General features: G+C 42.0%; 1 protein-coding gene across 1 annotated transcript in view; it reads left to right on the forward strand.

Moving 5' to 3' along the window:
• Positions 1-16,154, forward strand: part of MYT1 (myelin transcription factor 1) — a 53,710-nt gene extending 37,556 nt beyond the window's left edge. The window contains exons 16-21 of the mRNA XM_065414695.1: positions 179-262; positions 9,953-10,174; positions 10,793-10,884; positions 13,347-13,450; positions 14,116-14,259; positions 16,014-16,154. Of these exons, the coding sequence (XP_065270767.1) occupies positions 179-262; positions 9,953-10,174; positions 10,793-10,884; positions 13,347-13,450; positions 14,116-14,259; positions 16,014-16,154 (787 nt within the window). The remainder of the gene's footprint in view (positions 1-178; positions 263-9,952; positions 10,175-10,792; positions 10,885-13,346; positions 13,451-14,115; positions 14,260-16,013) is intronic.
• Positions 16,155-19,325: the final 3,171 nt, after the last annotated feature.

The raw sequence follows: 19,325 nt of genomic DNA on the forward strand, positions 1-19,325 counted from the left end.
TCTCCCTCAAAATGTGCTCTTTTTTCCCCCTCCTCACTTCTCCTCATGATGTGAGACTCCGAAATGAGCGAGATCAAAACACTACAGTAAATTCAAGGGAAAGATGAGTGAGGCAGGGGAATATTAGAAGCGGTAATTCTGCCAATGAGACGGGCCTTTCTTCTCTTTTTAAACATAGTCTGTCAGGCTGCCCCCGTGCCAAGAAAAGTGGCATCAAGATAACCCCCACGAAAGATGACAAAGAAGACCCGGAGCTGATGAAGTAAGTCCCGAGGAAGTTCCTGAGTAGATCCTTTCAGGATTTGGAAACTGATCAATTTCAATAACTCATGCAGCATTACATAGATTTACACACATGTGTAACTTTACACCGTCCATGGATGTCAATGTGAATTCTCGCTGTGCCTAATGTTAAGCATATGCGCAAGTCTTTGCAGGCTCAGGACCTTAATTTGAAGTGGTGATTGGGGAGAGAGGTAGATATTGTAAAATATTTTCCATTTTTTCCTGTTTAGTCTTCCCCACAATCCAAAGTACTTTTGAAATTTGAAGAATTTTGACTAATCCTAGAGCTGGCAACAAAAAAAAAAAAGGGGGGGGGGGAGGGAGAATTTGTGGTCAATTTTTCCCACTTATTTTCCAAATTTGAAATGTAGAAAATTTTTCACCAGCTCAATTTATTCATTTCCTGTCACCTTTTCTCTTAATACTTCATAAAGAAATTGCTGTTCTTATAACTGACCAGAGTTTCTGTCTAAGGCTACATCTACACTACAGGGGGGGGTCGATTTAAGATACGCAAATTCAGCTACGCGAATAGCGTAGCTGAATTCGACGTATCGCAGCCGACTTACCCCGCTGTGAGGACGGCGGCAAAATCGACCTCCGCGGCAAAATCGACCCCCGCTGTGAGGACGGCGGCAAAATCGACCTCTTACTCCCACCTTCGCTGGTGGAGTAAGAGCGTCGATTCGGGGATCGATTGTCGCGTCCTGACGGGACGCGATAAATCGATCTCCGAGAGGTCGATTTCTACCCGCCGATTCAGGCGGGTAGTGTAGACCAGGCCTAAGTGTTCTAGGCTTCCGTCCTGGCAAAGAGCAGTCCACGGGCGATGCTGAGTTCCCTCAACTCCCATTAATGCCAGTGGGAATTGAGGGCATGCAGCACCTCACAGGATTGGGCCCATGACAACACTGAACAGGACTTAATTAGTTTGGCTATTTCATGTTGTTAATGTATGCTCAAAGAAGCGCTCCGCCCCTCCCCCCCCCCCTGCTCCCGCACTTACAATAGGCCCTAGAGCAGTGGTTCTCAGCCTATTTACCATTGTGGGCTGCATATGCAGCTCTCTGTGTTATGTGAGCTGCATCCACACAATATATATACTACCTGTATGGACCTGAGGATGTCACGTGGGCTGCAGCTGTGTGCTGATTGGGCCGCAAGTGGCCTGCGGGCTGCAAATTGAGAACCACTGCCCTAGAGTCTCTGGCTGAGATTTTCAAAGCATGTAGGGGATTGAGGAATGGAGATTCTAAATCCCTTAGGCCACTTTGGAAAATCTCATTGACTGTGAAGTACCTTGTACTAGTTTATAATAAATGTGTGACACACAGGAGTAGTGGTAAGTAACTGAAATTTATTTTCTAGCCTCTGTCACCTAACATGGGTTACAGAAGGTTAGACCTCTGACACGTGACAAGAGTCAGATACCTTAACAGACAAATCTTACACCTTTGTACCAGAATGACCACAAAAAACAGCTGTTTCAGAATCCCGCAACCCTTTTGCGGGAACCAGGAAGCGTAGAGGCAAGTGAAAATAATAATGAGCAAAAACATTTCAAACCTCCAAACAGGTTTTTGGAAAATTCTGTGTTGCCAACTCTCTTGATTTTTATCACTGTGCTCATGACATTTGGAGGGTGTTTTCTTACGACTCAAATCCTGGATTTATTTGATTATGAGACAATCTCGGTTTTCAGTTTTTTAGAAGTAAGTTACTAGCCATTGTGGTTGCAGAAAAGTTAGAAAACATAATCCAAGTGTACCCTAAGGTCTCAAAAACTGGAAGGCAAATTAAAAGCACCCCATTTTTTTTCATTTAAAAAAAATCTCATTATTTTTAAGACAATCTCATGGTTTGGAGGGGCATGACTCATGATTTTTGAATATATGAGGTTGGTAATACCGTATTTTAGCCAAAACGATTTGTTCAACTCTAAATGGAAGTACCTAAAATGGGCATATTTTCTGTTGGCCTGAGTTCTGGCTTGTGTTTTTGCGGGTGTAAAGTTTGTCCTTGCAGCATGTAATGCAGGTGAGTAAATCTGAGTATTTGTGCCTCTATATTTCCAATTTCTGCCCTCAGTCAGGTTGATAAATTAGCAATTTGTGCTCCCTTTTCAGCTGCAGGTGCAAACATGTGGATGTGTAATGTACCTAAAGTGCTGTGCAACGTCCTGTCATGAACAGGGAAAATGACATATTGCTACTCACCAATGGGTGTCCACGGTAAATAGAGATGCAATAACTGATAGGATGTTTAAAAACTAGATGATATTTGAGCCATCTGCTCTGTTTTTAGTCTTCAATCCACAGGAAGAGAAGTATTTGGTTAAATGAGCTGTGTGATAATTAGCAGGAGTTTATTAAAAATTAAGCAATCTATTCTAAAATCTTCAGAAAAATCCTTTTTTGACATAAATGTTCTAAATTGCTAAAGGGGAAAAAAATCCATAATCTGATTCCATTAACCAATGGCACAGAGAGGGGAGTGAAAATCGAAAGACAGCACTGGCAAAGTGCTGACTGGCTCAATTTTGGCCCTGTAAGCACAACTGGCAATCAGCTACGCCGTGTGTGCCATTTTGTTTAAATGTTTACTTCGCTGAGTTTGTCCCCTGAGATCTAAAATAGGGCTGATGCTGCATGAGTGAAGACACAGGACATTCAAATGAAGGCAGAAGTGTGGGCAAAGTATGCACAGGAAGCACAGTATAAGGGATCCATGGGAAGCTCCAATCTACGCATATGAAACTTACATACACCCACAAATATATATACAGAATAGATCACACATCAGTAAAAAGGAGAAAGAGGTCCTTGGTTGGACCATTGCATCATTTTGCAGTTGTTGTGCATGTGTGCACACACTCACACGTGCAAAAACATACATACACACTTTATGATGGCAGCTGAAATAACTTATATAGTCGAGCTGCTTGGAAACCAGAATTTTGACATTTTGGGGGGAAAATGGTCCGAATTCTGAACAAAAAGCTGAAATTTTAACATATCCCACAAAATGAAAATTCCAAAGAAATTCTGTTCAGGACCATTGAAACATTTTGTTTTGATATGTTTGAATCATTCTGTTTAGATAAAGTCAAAACTTTTCATAAGTCAAAAACGTGTCATTTCAATAATGTTGAAACTTTTTGTTCAGATTTTATCATGTTGGTTCATTTCGCTTAGACTTTTATTTTATAAGAAAATATTATTAAGTATAATATGTTCTGTCTTTTTATAAAACATACTATATACAATATTAAAATTAATATTTTAATATACTATAAAAGACTAAACAAATCAAAATGCTAAAGTTGGAACAAAACGTTATGCCACTCCTGAGAAGAACTATTTTGATGTTAACAACACGAGACGGTTGAAATGATTCAGTTTGGCTTTTCTCCTTCACAAGTTTTATTGAAATGGAAATGTTTCAGTTTTAGCAAAGCTGCACTTTTTGATGGAAAGTTCTTCCATAAACATTTTTCGACCAGGTCTCTCATCTAGCACTTTACAGGTTAGATCCTCAGCTGTAAGTGAGAATTGCTCAGTGCAGCCGTGGGGGAAAAAGGGGCTTTGTGCTATCCAAAATCATGGGGCCAGCAGCCTGATTTATTCCAGCTGTCAGTGGCCCCCAGGGGCCATTTCAGCAGCAGCTCAGTGAGGCAAAAGGAAACCATGGTCACACTCCGTGCGTTGCACCAGTTCCCAGTGGAGGGGTGTGGCATAGGAGTTGTTATGCTGGCCTTACGCTGCCTGCATATTCCCCCCCATGCAGGGGGAGCCACAGGGAACCAGATCTGCCAGCTTTAAGGTGCATTGCAGTGCTGGAAACAGCACAAAGTAGCCCCACCTGGCCCAAGGATCTGGCCCTTTATATTCAAAGTGCTTTACCAAGTTTTTCTAATGACCATCCCAAAAGCTCTGTGGCATAGGAGAGTAAGAATTTGACCCCACTTTTACAGAAAAGGAAACTGAGACAGGGGAGTTAAAGGACTTAAGTGAAAGAGCTGGGATTTTCTGACTCCCAGCCATACGTGCTGGATAAAACATTGCACCCAAATGGGGTAATGGGGGAAGATTCAGGACCCTCCTCCCCAGACTGGCATAACCCTTCAGCCCGCAATCTGAGCGGCTCATCTGCATTTGCAAATATGCCCTCCTGTGTAAGGGTAGCACATTTGTGCACTGCCCTAGGAGCAACCCAGGACTTCTCCCTCCCCCCCCCCCCCCCCCCCCCCGCCACATTGCTCTAGGAGGAGAATAGTTCAGATCACTGTACCACACCACCTCTGCTAGCAGCATGTTGTTGGAGGACAGAGCTAAGCACCACCCACTCCATGCCCCTCCCCTACTTGGTCAGGGGAGTATCAGGCTTGCAGACCCGGGGCCCAGGAAGGCCATGCCGGGCTGTAAAGGGAAGCGAAATCCCCCATTATGCCACTGTATGGGCTTCAATATCTGTCCGTCCCTCAGTTCTTAACACGTGGAAGTGGCAATCAGAATAAAGGGAGCCCATCGGAGATGACTTGGGGGCAAAACAGCAATAAGAGGAAATGATCCCTTAGTTGCTGAGTTACCCTAGTCCTTGGGAAGTTAGCATTTTGTCTTCTATAACGAGGTACGCTCTGGTGAAGGTCCCAGCAGGTTTGCATTAAAGAGGCTTAACTGTAATTCCATTACTCCATCTGTGTACCAAAAGGCACTTGGAACTGATCCGAGTTTTGCACATTGCCACCGAGGAGAAAGTAATTTAGTCCCTGTTGTTTTGTTGCTCATCCTTCAAGTAATTTACTACAGATGTGATTGAACAGATCACCTCAACCTTCAGCCTACCCCGGCATTAAAAAACAACAACAGAGAATGGCTGTCTAATTGATCAGCCATTACTAACACTTCAGTTAAATAAAAAAAATTGAAGTCCAAGCCAGCTGTTTTGCACAATAAGGCTCTGGTTTATTTTTTACAATAAAAGTGTAATGAAAGTTAAATTAACAGTGTAAAATATGTAACGGTTGGGCCATAGAGGCTGCATTCTAAATGCTGGGGGGGGGGGTTCTTTCTTTCTTTCTTCTCTCCGCCCCCACCCCTTTTACTCCTGGGGATTCAGTAATTTGCTTGTGATCATATAAAAGCAACGCTGTTATGAATTTAGCAAGGCTCCTGCTGGCAGGGATATTATAAGTGAATTGTGCTGCATTTGCAGATGATTAAAATTGAGCTCAGCGTTTTTCAAATTATCTTGGAAAAAAATGGGTGTATAGCTCCCTCCTCTGCTGTCAATTTCTTTTTATACAATATAAAAATAATAAGGGTAATCATTTCATTGGTGAAACGTAGGTTGTGATTTCCAGGAACAGCTCAGTGAATATTTTGATAGGAATGCTTGAAATCCCTAATTACGTTCCCAAAGAGGATGAGGGGGTTAGCTCTGCCATTTCATACCTACTTTTTTTTAATATATGGCATTCTCCCTTGAGTAATAAACTTTTAACTGTATTTATAATTGACTAGCATCTTTAAACAAATGCAAACCACAGCAGAAACCTTAGCAGATGCACCAGGTTTCATTGAATGACTGCTGAATTTAGTTAGCATGCCATTAGCCAGTGAGTTTGGAGGCGGGGAGGGGGTGAGAGATTCCTTTGTATGGTGGCACTTTTCCACATGGCTACTACTGTAAGTTGTGTCTGCACTTCCATTATGAATCCCTACCTCCAGAACTTTATAGCCAGCCTTAAACATTTGCTGAAACATGGCCTGCAGAATTGCCACAGGGTCACAATCCAGAAACAATAGCTATTATTACTTGTATACATCTTTTTAATGTATCCCCTTAGATTTTTTAATTCTGAGTGTCAGAATAAAACAATGGGGCCCCAATCCGAAAATCACACCTTTGTACCTGAGTGGGTCTGGCTGCATGATGAAGGTCTAAACAAGTGACTGATCCATGGAAATGTTTGTGTTTCCACAACACAAAAGTAGCTTTTAACAAATTATGATGATGCTAGTACTTTCAACCCCCCTTGCCTTGACCTTTAGCAGAATTCTCAGCAATTATTGTCTTAACTGTGCTTGTTTTGGGAAAAGGGATTTAAAAGTCTGGATTTCCTGGCAAGAATGTCAAGTATGATTTGCTGTAGCTATGTAAAAACAGGTGCCCATTGGTTTAGGGTTACCGTGGTGTCCATACAATCATTCCATCACCTACAGATAAAGTCCAGTTTGATGAGTGACTGTCAATCTTTGGAGTCATTGATGTAATCAAGATGTGTGGTTTGAGGATAAGGATTCTGACCTGGGTTTTAGTTCTTCTGTTGGAAGTTGAAAAGGATTAATGCTAATGTTCTCTACCGAAGGGATTTTTCGGTTATCCAGTTAACAGATATACTCCAAATCTTTTTTACTTCCTTTTCTTACCCTCCAAGGTACCTCTCTTCCCAGACCACAACCCAGCGCTGCCTCCCAATGTGTCTTACTCTTTCCACTCCTCAAGACGGACCAGCCTTGTCCCAAATGTGAAGAGTGGCACAGGAGAAAGAGGGTCACATTTCAGGAGAAACTTAGTCTGGTGTCATGAATGCAAGCCATGGCCAGGCTGCTAGCATACAAACTCTAGAGCCTCCAGGTGTAACACTAGCCTCTCGGCATCTTTAATCAAATTCTGTGCCCGGCAACTCTGTCTGCCTGATCTGTCAACTTATTACGAATGAAACCTGTAAATCTTTGTCTCCTGCTCCCCACCTATGGGGAGACAGAGAGGAGAAGGAAAGGAGAATGTAGTGAACTGAATTTGAGAGATGTGCTTTCCATCATCCATCCATGTACCCTCCATTTGCTCTCCAGCCTATCCACCCTTCAATTTCCCATGCCACTCCTCCTCAGTTGTGATCCGCTCTTGGTCAACTCCCCAAATAACAAAAACTTGCTCACCCAGCAAATAACCTCACACTTCCACCTCTCGGCTGACAGCAAATTGAAGTGCTCTTGATTAATCTGTAATTTGGCCAAAAATCTACAATCAGTTTATTAGATTAAAAAAATAAAGGAGGGGGGACAAAATTCAGATGGTTTCCACAATTGCACCCCACGAAAATTGGCTCAACATCTATTTTGTGTTTGTAAAACTGACGCATTGGCCAATGTTGCCATTGTAGTTAAGGAGATACCCCATCACTGTGGCCCTTTCTATGATGCCTTTACATTTAAACACTCATTTATTTTTTAAAAAACAAACTAGAACAGTCAGTCAAAGTAAACCCTGAAATTGGTTTAAACATAAGTTACGGTCATGAGAAGGAGAAGCCACCGGAACGTTCAAAGATGAGACTTTCTCTCTGTCCCTGTCTCATGTTGTTCCTCACGTCCCCCATTTCTGAGCTTCCCTGTGAATTTCTCAGTGAGTGCCAAACGCCTCACTGAAAGCAGTTGCGGATGTTAAATGATCACTAGTACGTGATGTGATGTTCATTCTGAGCTCTGCGTTGCTGTCCCTCTATATACAGGGTAGCCAAACACTCAGGGCATTATGGCCACCCAGTCATTATAAATTGATGCTGTGGGCCCACCGTTGTCTGGGGGCTGCTGCTCTGTTCTTATCTACACATTGCACCACCTCAGGCCACTGTTTCTTTGCCTGCCCATCCATTGTAGTTCTTATCATATATTCCCTCTGCTCACAAAGCTCTCTGTTATTTATGCTTTGTGCTGGACCCATCCCCTGCTCCTATTACTCTTTACCCTTGGCAACAAAAGGAGCCAGTGTAAGGAGATGACTTATCGTTGGCTGCTGCCCTGTGGAGTAGCTGCTATGCAGAGGGCCACACATGCCGAAATCTCTACAGCACTATTGAGTTATGCACTAGGGCTGCATTAGGAAAGCTGGAGGCTGTGTCACAAGAAATCCCTTGGCTATATCAAGATCCATGGCAAGAAGACTGTAAAGCCTCAAGACGACAGTATTTAGGCCCCAGCTCAGCAAAGAACTTAAGCAGGGTGAGATTAAGGCCATAGGCCCCATAGGCCCATAGCTGGGGGGCCCTGGCTCCTGCAGGCAAGTGATCGTGACAGAATCTCAGCTTTCATTTAAAAACAATAGAGTACGTCTCTAGCCCTTGTGGTTGCAAAGAAAAGTCTGAAGCATGAAAGGAGCGTAATGGATGTAGTGGTGTCTGCACAGCAGAGTGTAGCCGATGGTGAGCCACGCCCCACCCAGTTTGCACCCAGGCCCACCCAGATCTGAGCAGTGGTGTAGCGCTTCCGGAGCGGTCTGGAGCATCGCTCCAGCACCTGAAATCCAGGACGGAGCAATGCTCCGTCACTTCGGAAAGCTACGCTCTGGCAGCTCTGCCTTGTCATTTTCTAAACCACCCCCTGCTCGTGCCCCTCTGAGCAGGCCGAGCCCCCTGTCTAGCGGTGTCAGGGCCAGGGAGGGGGTGGGGCCCTGTGGCACGAGGGCCCCACTTGCACATGGGCCTGCAGGTCACCTGATGCTGTGGCAGGCTCCTTTGAGTCTGCGAGAGCCCACAGGCTGGACTGGGGAGCTGTAGTGGGGAGGGCTTGGTCTCCAGCCTCCCAACCCACCCTTCAGGCTTCCCCTCCATTCCAGGCCTGGATAGAAATTGCACAGTGCACACCCCCACACACACACACACCAGGGAGCTCATCTTATGCGCACAAAGAGACCTTCCCCACAGAGCTGGGAGCCTGGTCGCTCCCTCCATCCCAATAAACAGCTGCCTTCACAACAAGCAGAACCCTCCCAGCACACATCCCTTCTCCTTGTGCAGGTGTCAGGGCAGCTCCTCGGCCTCCAGGGGCCCAGGCTGCATCCCATCCCTGTGTTTGTCCCCAAGAGGCCACAGCAGTGTGTATCGGGGGCCGGCACCTGCTTTAGCCAGTTTAGTTTCTCCTGCTTCTTCCCCACCTCACACCCAAGGGTCTGGGTGAGCTTAGCCCATCCACCATAAATGAGGCCCAGCCAGATTTCTACTCTTAGCTACGCCAACTGTTGCCTGAAACAGTATCTCTGAGGTGTGAACTGCCCCGTGCATTGCAAGGATTTGTTAACTCCAAGCACCACAGCTATTGAGGGTGCGGGGGGGGGGAGGCAACAGCACCCTTTGGAACACCCTAAGCAATTCCTCACCCTCCTTTGGTGTTTAGACTGGTGTAAATGGTGATGGAGCTGTGACCGTTTACTGCAGCTGAAGATCTGCCCACTCCAGTTGAGATGAAGTTCAGATCCAGTGGTATGCCATCTCTGTATGCAAGACATGCATTGCATGCCCCAGAATTCAAAAAACATGGTCCAGCTGGCAGCCCGTAGGCTGATTTTGTCTGGCCCCTGATCGTGCACTGAAGAACAAAATGGTGTCCTCCGCACAACATGACCTCTCACGCACCTTATGTGAGAGGTCACGCTGCATGGAGGACACCATTTTGGACCTCTTAAGGCATGTAAGTGTAGAATTGCATGCCTTACGAAAAAGGTCTCGGCACTCCACAATTTAAATGAGAATCTTGGCTTTGGAGTACTCACCTCAGAACCTTATTTGGCTTTCCCCATCACTAATTTTATCATAAGTGTGTTTGCACCTTTAAAATCCTGTTTGTTCCCATTTTCATTATAACTTTTTGTAATTCTCTGTGGTTAGGTGTCCGGTTCCTGGCTGTGTTGGGCTTGGACACATCAGTGGCAAATATGCCTCTCATCGCAGTGCATCAGGATGTCCTCTTGCAGCCCGCCGGCAGAAAGAAGGATCACTCAATGGCTCATCGTTTTCCTGGAAGTCACTGAAGAATGAGGGGCCTACCTGTCCGACCCCTGGCTGTGATGGCTCGGGTCATGCCAACGGAAGCTTTCTCACTCACAGAAGGTAATAACTGGGTACACAGCAATCCTATGCACAACTACACTCAGCAAGGAAGTAAATGTTGTCAGGTGGCCTTAGTATTTTTGATTTCTTCCATCCTTTCTGGAGATGGTGGGCTAAAAATATTCAGACCTTCAACCACAAAATAGGCTGGAAAAGTTCACACTTTTGGTCTTAGGTTTTGCCCAGTTTCTCATGAACTTGAAAGGGGTTTTCTCCAGCAAAACAAATAGCCATTGTGCTGTGAAAAATTATGAAATCTGACTTCGGGCAAATTGTGAAAAATGATAATTTAATTGAATTAAATTAGCATATCATGGCATATTTTTGACACTTTTGAATGTCTTTGTTAGTCAGAGCTGTCCCATAATCTGTCATGTCCACTCCTTTAGGGGATTTGCATTTCCTAATCTTTGCACAACAAAAATCGCTCTTGTTTTATAGATGAGGATGATTGTGGTGTTATTCATAATGCAATTTCCTCTCTAACCTTTAGTGTAGGATGTTTTTAGAAGAATCGCCTCATGGCACAAACTCAGCCAAATGGTGTGAACCATTGTTGGGCACATAAACATCCATAGATGCTAAGAGTTTATGAAACCCATTTTTACTTGCCTTTAGTTTATCAGGGTGTCCAAGAGCTACTTTTGCTGGAAAGAAAGGAAAACTCTCAGGGGATGAAATTCTCAACACTAAATTCAAGACCAGCGATGGTAAGGATATTGCACTTGGTTGCTTTATCTTGCATATGTGTTGATAAGCTGACTATTTGTGTATTGTATCCATATTGTATTATTATTAGAATCAGATGACTCATGCAAAAAATGGCTATTTTGCCAAATGTCATTGTTATCAATTAATTATTGAAATAATTGTGTTCCATTCTATTCTATATAGGTCCTTACACTGCGCTCATGAGTCTAATATCTGAGCACCTGCCACTAGTACTTAAGCAACATGACTCCACAGTTGTCACTTGTTTGTTCTGTCATCTTCTCCCCGAGGGGAAAAGTACGTGCAGAGCAGTGTCTTGTTTTGGTAGGGTTTGTTTATTAGTTTTTGTTTGACCAGCCATTGACCAGCAGAGAAATGCAAAAAAATTATTTGGGACTCACTTCTGCCACCTTCTCTCACTTTGAGTAGTACTTACTCACACAGTTAGTCCTGGTTTGCTCAGTGGAACTGCCTGCATGAATAAGGGTGGCAGAGTCAGGCTTTTGATGCATAATTTATTTAACAAATAACAGCAAAATTGGCGAATACATTTGACTATCTCTAATAATTATCAGCCTTTGATCATCAACATATGAACTTGTTGTCTTAGTATAGTGATAGCCCTACTATTCGTTCAGCTTCTCCCTCCCACAAATTGATCAGTTACATCATTTCTTTGCATGCTCACCCAATTTAGGGCTAGATTGTGCTCACCACCGTGAATAGGGTCGCTCTGTCTACACTTATCCTGCTATTTCTTCCTCCACCTATACTCTTATATTGTTGAAACTGGAGATTGCCCCAATTTTGTCTTTATGTTGTCATAAAGCTCAGTGTCAGATATGCAGCGGTCACGGTCATATAATATTTATTTAAAAAATAGATATACAAGTCTAATGTGCAGTACAAATTTCTGAATGCTAAACAGAGCTGACGAGAGTCTTCACGATGAGAAAAGTCCTTCTTAATTTGTGATACTGCGGAAATTGCAGATCCTGCAATATTGGGCTTCCACTGCAATTTTGATTTTAATTAGCTTACTTTGCACAGTCCACAATTTGGCATACATTTTGAGGTTTGCAACATATACTTTTTTCTCCATTAGTACCCTAGAATCCCATTTATCTGAGCTGATAGCAGCTGGGGCTTGAGCTGTCAGTCCCGGTCGGCTTGGGCTCCTGCTGTCAGCCCTGCACACTATTGACTATAATGTAGTGGCAGCAAAATGTCCTTTTACCCCCTCCCCCCAAATAAAAAATTAGCAGGCATAACATAATACTTGAGTGTTTATATTGTTCCACCAAATTTTTCTTAAACAAATCGATCTTCTCAGGCTTTTCCAAATTAGCCCAATAAATAAAGTTCCGTTATTACTTTTCCGCTATTTTCCATATCTTGTCCACAGCTCAGCTGCAACTACTTTACAACCATCCCACAGTTCAACTAGGACCTTAACTCTGAGTGATATTTGTTATTAATTTAGCTCCACCTTTTTAGCAAATCATAGGCAACCCCATCCTGATTTCTGAGAGTTTATTCGTTAGACATAGTGTACGGCACAGAGCGTCAGCCAATAATTTCCAGCCTGCTGACTGCTAGCAAACTGTTTGCTGTGAAAATTCATTACTCATGTTGTGAAATTGGTTGTCTAAGACACTTGGTGGTGTTGCTGCTGCCGGACTGGATGACTGAAAGTTAAGAAAAGAAATATGACAAACAATGAACTGCCATTGTGAATTTTCAGATGAAAAATCGCCAGTGCCAAAATTCATAAAACTTTCGAGAATTCAGAAACATTTTCATGAATTCCTGCTAATCTTTCAAATGCTCTCACATGCTCAGGGCTTTTACTCACACAAATATTTGCAAATCAGGATTTTTGTGGTTGGTTTGTTGGTTTACTATTTGATCAAGCCCTACTACTATACTAGAACACTTCCTTCTTTCTGATCCAAGGAAATTCTACACAGTTCTAGAAATATTGCTCTAATTTATACTCCAGCCAGTTTATTACTAAAACACATTAGCACTTGAAACGAGAGCCTCACAAATTCAGACTGCACACGGTTCAAACTAGCAGCGTGCCGAGCAGAACATACATCAGTTCTGAAGAGCTTGTGAGTAGGAGAGGCTCTAGATGGAAGAGTCCATTATCTGGTTCTGGTTTTACACATTTATTATATTATTTATTATTATTATTACTGTAGTGCTTAGGAACCATTGATCTATGAACATAATTAACCGTGATGCTATGGAACATCTAAAACCATGTGAAATGTGAGCTCGCTTTAGATGTGGTGTTAGGAAGAATGTAAGCATTGCCAGCACTCTGATGCGTATATAAAAGAAAGTCCCAGAGCAGAAACCTCGCATTCATCAGAAAACCCTGCCTTCCCATTGCTTTTTTCCTCATCTGTGAGTCAGAGCAGCAGGTGACTCACTGCAGTTTTCCCACCTGCAGTTCTAGAGAATGATGAAGAAATTAAGCAGTTAAACAAGGAGATTACTGAGCTGAATGAGTCCAACTCGGAGATGGAGGCTGCCATGGTGAAGCTGCAGTCACAGGTATGTGAGTGTGGACTCTTACCAAGCTCTGTAATCATAGAGCTTGAGCCAAAACTCATTGGAGTCAATGGAAAGTGGAGGGGGGAATCCTCAGCTGACCTTCCAGGGCAGACTTAAAAAGCAATGCAAAGTGACCTCATCCAAGGGCGGGACCTGCCTCATTGTCTTCCACTGATGTCCTAGGTATGTAAATGATTTGCAGTAATTTATCTTAGCAAAGTAAGTAAAGAAGGGAAGGAAGTGTCATTAACATCAAACCCCTGATTAATTTTTTCTAATCACAATAGCAACTTACAAAAATTCAGAGTGCCTATATATTTGAGCCCTTTGGGAAGTGGTTTTTTTCCCCCTGAGAAAAACTGGCAAAAATGGGAGAAAAATTGTCCAAATAAAAAATTTTGATTTTTTTCATCCAAAAAATAAATAAATAAAATCAGCCAAAAACTGGGGGGGAGGGAATTTTCAGCTTTCCGATGAAAAATCATACCTGTTCCAGGAACACAGACTCCTTCCATGAAACCATTCATTTAACTGAAAACCCAGCTTCCCATTGGAAAAAAGTTTCAACAGAAAATCTTTGACCAAGCCCAGGGCGTATTATATGGAGCGACAGGTTGAAGGAGAGGGCGAGGGCAAATAACTTTGCTGCACTCTTTGCTGTGCAGATATCAACCATGGAGAAGAACCTAAAGAACATTGAGGAAGAAAACAAAATCATAGAGGAGCAGAATGAAGCCCTGTTCTTGGAGCTCTCAGGTCTGAGCCAGGCTCTTATCCAAAGTCTTGCCAATATCCGCCTTCCACATATGGTAAGGAACTTTTAAAGTGTTTCATCAAAATCACTGTGATCAAATGAGCCGCACTAAAACCATTTTCATGATAGGGTTTATATACAATTAAAGATTGGGAGAAATAGCTAGAGATGGTCATCTCTTTATTCACACATCTGCCTTTCGTAACATCAATACCTATACTGTATCTCTGAAGCATATATTGTTATCTTCCTTTTGTTGTCACTTTCTGCTGATCTCCCTTTGTATCTATTGTTCTGTCTCATTACATCTAGTAGCTACATCAGAAAATAGGAACTTTATCAAGGGCGCATAGCGCCTTTCAGACTAAGACAGCACAAGCAGAGATCAGGAGGGATTCGATTTCAACGTCAGAAAGATCTTACAGCTCTTATTATAATGCAGGTAGTTTCAATTCAGTTTTGAATAGCTAGCAGCCAAAGAATAGCATCCTTAAAGAGAATGTATTTTGTTTAATTTAACAAGGTCTAACAGGACACAGCATGTTGCCATAATGTTACTGCAAAATGAAAAGACTACATTAAAATAGAAAAACCAAAAAGAGCTATTAATTACCTTCTCGCTAGTCCCAGGAAGTTAATTATTATTGTCTAAAATAGGTGTGCAGTATGTATGTGAGCTGGGGGGCAGATGTGGAAGGCATCTGATTGCAGATACTAGCGAGATGATCATAGAAATGAGCTTTTGATTTATGGAATGAGCTTTCCCATCACCTTTTTCAGTATTTTTTTTTCACCAAGGTTTGGATTTAATTTTGGGCTGGTTGGATACTATCTGTTCTTCAGCAGAGAATTTCCTTGACAAATACTTTCAGGCTGTATTCACACAGCTCTCCACCTGGCGAAAAACTATTCATTGAATTGGCTATTTGATAGGTGACGGTCAAATAAACCAACCAGCGAATATGTTTTTAATGTGTTCAACAAGCTCCAAATCAAATGGTGTCCACAAAATGTACACACTCATATTACTAATATTTCTTCATCTTTCTGCTCTTCCTCCTCCCCTTTTTCTCTCCCTCTGTTTAATCTGATGTGTCTATCTGGGGTGTTCATATGGTAGCCAATCAGTGTGGTGTCTGGACTGGTGTGGCAACATGCAGTGCTTAATTTGTAATGAATGAGGTGCCAGGGCTTTTTTACTTTAATAACTGATGCGGCAAGCCCAGAGGTGCCAGGGGGCTCTGAACTGCCAGGCCTAGAGGTGTCGGGGGGCTCTGAACTGCCAGGCCCAGAGGTGCCGGGGGGCTCTGAACTGCCAGGCCCAGAGGTGCCGGGGGGCTATGAGCTGACAAGCCCAGAGGTGCCGAGGCTCAGCCCTGGCGCAAATTGAGCACTGGGAACATACTCGAGTTGATAAAGCATGATGCAAGGACTCAGGAGACTTGGGTTCTAATCCTGACTCTGCTGTGTGCCCTTAGGCACGTCTCCACCGTTAGTCTGCCTTCTCTATTTAGACCTCAATCCTGTAAAGATTTATGCATGTTCCTAAATGTATACACTGTTACTAGTCCCATTGCAGTCAGTGCATAAAGTTAACCATGTGCTTAAGTCTGGCACAATGGGGCCCTGATCTTGTCTGGGACCCTGTAGCTGCTGCTGTAATACAAATAATGATTAATAACAAATATTGATAATCTCAGCACGACCCCAGGAGAATTAAACACAGTGATTAGGCTCTTTTTTTCCTTCCTCCCCCTCTTCATTGTCTTTTTAACAATTTATATTTTTGTTTTGTTTTATTGGATTCAGGAGCCAATCAGTGAACAGAACTTTGACGCTTATGTTAATACCCTTACCGACATGTACACCAATCAGGAGTGTTACCAGAACCCTGAGAACAGGGACCTGCTAGAAAGCATTAAACAGGCTGTCAAGGGAATTCAAGTCTAGTGCCGTGGGATAACACAAATAAACAAACTGTAAGAAGATGGAACCTTCACTCCGAGTATTCAGGTTTACAAGTTATATAACGTGTCTCATGAATGAAAAAAGGACCAAAATTTAACCAAGAGGCCATTTACAAGAAGCAGAACTGAACTGAACTCCATGTTGTCGTTTACTTAACTTGGACCTTCTTGCAAAGCGTGGGATTTTCTACCCGTACCAAGAGGTAGATGAGAATGGACGATGAGACACTACAATAGGTTGCAGGGCTTGGTTGCTGGTGGAGATAAGGCATCTTCATGAGTTGCCACATTTTACTGATGAGAAAGAAGGCATTGTAGCCGAATTAATCCAAGGGTTAGTACATTAGAAGAACAGGGTTTTGTCTGATTTAAGAACAGAGTATGACTGGCTTCAATCCTCATGTTGTCTATGGTCATATGTCCAGATCACCTACTCACACATGAATTATGTTATATGTTACTGTAAATGAGAAGCTGGAGCTGCAGGCTACCTGTAAATCTGAACCTCTGCTGGGCCTCCCACCCCTAAGGTATTCAGATATCCACTGGGTGTGGGAACTCTTAAGTATTATAAAGTAGCTTATTTTTATTTTCTGAAGAGCAGTTCTGGATCTCCAGTGGAAAGCGCAATGGAAAAAAGGTTCTCAGGGAAGCTTTTGGAGTTTGCAACTACAGTATTCCTTTGTCTGTCTTAAATATGAGAATAGCTATTATGAATAGACCAATACCAGATATTTCATACGGAAGAATTCTAAATGTGTCATGGTCCAGTGTATATGATTTTTTGGAAGTCTATTGGTGGACTGTTCTGGTTCTTTTCAATATTATGGTCATCATTACAGCAGTGTAGTACTGCCAGTGCAGATATCATATATCAATGCCAGAGAAATGTTTAAAATGATTATCAACAAAAATGAAAGATACTAATTGATGGCCAGCAAAGTGCTTATCTACCATGGACTGTGGTTGATTCCTTATAGATGTACATATAGCAATGGGTTTTTGTTTTGTTTTGCTTTGGTTGGTTGGTTTTGGTTTCTGTATTTTGTGCAAGGTTACAGAGCAAGCGTCATTCCACAAAAAGAGCATTTGGGTATTGATCTTCCAAAGAACCCTTTTGTAAGCTGTTGGTACATGCAGCCCACCGTGCACTTAAAAGAAGTACAACTATGTGAATGTCTTTGCAAAACCAATCTCTAGCACCTCATTCATCCAACCATCCAGCATTGCAGAGCACAGTGATTAAGGTATTTTTCAATCTGTAAGAAAGGAGTCGGCAGAGAGGGAGAGAAGTATTGGTCTGTCCCAGCAAATTGCAAATCCTGAAGGCTTGTTTAATAAACTCATCTCACACAAACATTAACTATCATTCAGAATTCTTTATCAGCCTGGTGATAACACTTTGGAGAAGAGGGAGATAGAAGCCTCTAGCACCCCAGTACTTGTCACATAAGCCCCCCACTTTCAATATCATTTCCAGTGAGGTGAGGGGTGGAGAGGAATTTGCTCACCAATAATAAAGTGAAGAATATTGTGTCATTATGAGCCCAATCCTGCAGATATTTAGGGGATAATGCAAAGCTCAAGGGAGATAATGGAAAGAGTCCCATTGATTCCAGTGGACATTGGATCAGGTTCTTAAGCACGTGAGTAGGTAGGTAGCTCCACTGAAGTCAATTGGGCAGCTGATGTGAATAAATTTAGTCACATACTTAAGAGTTTGCAGGATCAGATCCCATGAATTCACTTATTTTAGAACCCATTCCAAGTGCAAAAATAAAATGGAAAAAAATGTAATTTGATGTGTTAAAAACACAATTCTTAACATGTAAATAGAGTCCAACTTGCTTGTGACTACAATTCAGTTAGTATTTAAAAGTAGAGAAATTGCACTTCCTGGAAGAGAGAGAGACGGGGGGAAAGTAGCTAGTTTAATTATCCTGTAAATTATTTAATTTTGGCAAGATGTATGTAATTTATATTCACACCTTATGTTAACTTTTTCCTATTTATTTAACCTTTCTTATTTATTAATTTTATACTTATTTTAAACTGGACACCATACCATGGAAAAGAAAAGCAAAAAATAAAAAAGTAAAACTTTTTTTGACCATAAAAAAAATTTCCAAAAAAAAAAGAAGAAAGAAAGAAAGAAAAAAGGAAAAAACCCACGTATCTACAACTCCTACTTGTAATTTTGATGCAACCGAGTTATTTTTTATATATTTTGTTATTTATTCTTTTAACAATGGGAATTTTTTAAAGATATTTTATAACTGAGGCATTTTGATAATTTTTTGGTTTGTTTTTTTGAAGGGGTGGGGACAATGGGAGGGGAAGAGAGACTTTTAGGGATTTTGTTTTCATTCATATTGTTTCAGGCACTGATTAACGGTAAATGAAAATTCTGTATTTATTATTTATTTAATATTTAAGTCAAAATGAACTGTGCTCTTGTTGTATATTTATTTTGTCACGTTTGTGTGTTGGTTATGTGATGACTGAGTAATTGTTTATGTGAAGGAATACTGTTAATATTTAAATAATAAAGAGTCACATTGAAAGTTATAGCAGGCTACATGTTATTCTGTGAAAAATGAATACTGTGATCCACTTTCCTCAGGAAATGTATGCTGCAGACAGCATTTCATTATGTATTTGCAGGGTTCTTTCATAATAAAAACCCAGTTCTGTTTGTGGCTTTAGTTCCCATGGTCTTTCTTAAAGATATTGTTAAAGTCCCCAGTATTTTCTAAGAGCTTTGTTCCAATGCATGGGTAACCCACTGTTCAGCTGTGTTATGAATTTCTTTCTGACCCCAATCCCCAAAAGATGGGAGTCTGTTATGACCCAAGCTAGAGGGATTAGACCCAGTTTTTCAAAGATGTTTAGGCACCTGAAGATGCAGATAGTTGCCTGATGGGATTTTCAAAGTAGGTCAGGGCCCAGATTTTTGAAGGTATTTAGGTGTTGTTGGGCTCAGCGTTGCAATTCCTAACTCATTTAGGACCCTGTTTTCATTGTAGGTTCCTAATTACCTAAATTCCTTTTGAAAATGAGACATAGGCTCCTAAATCAGTTAGGCATTTCAACGCTGTGTGCAGCAACGCCTAAATGCCTTCAAAAATCTGGGCCTAGGCTCCTAGTCCTGACT

This window comes from Emys orbicularis, chromosome 12 (genome assembly GCF_028017835.1).
Source record: "Emys orbicularis isolate rEmyOrb1 chromosome 12, rEmyOrb1.hap1, whole genome shotgun sequence".
Classification (NCBI taxonomy): Eukaryota; Metazoa; Chordata; order Testudines; family Emydidae; genus Emys; species Emys orbicularis.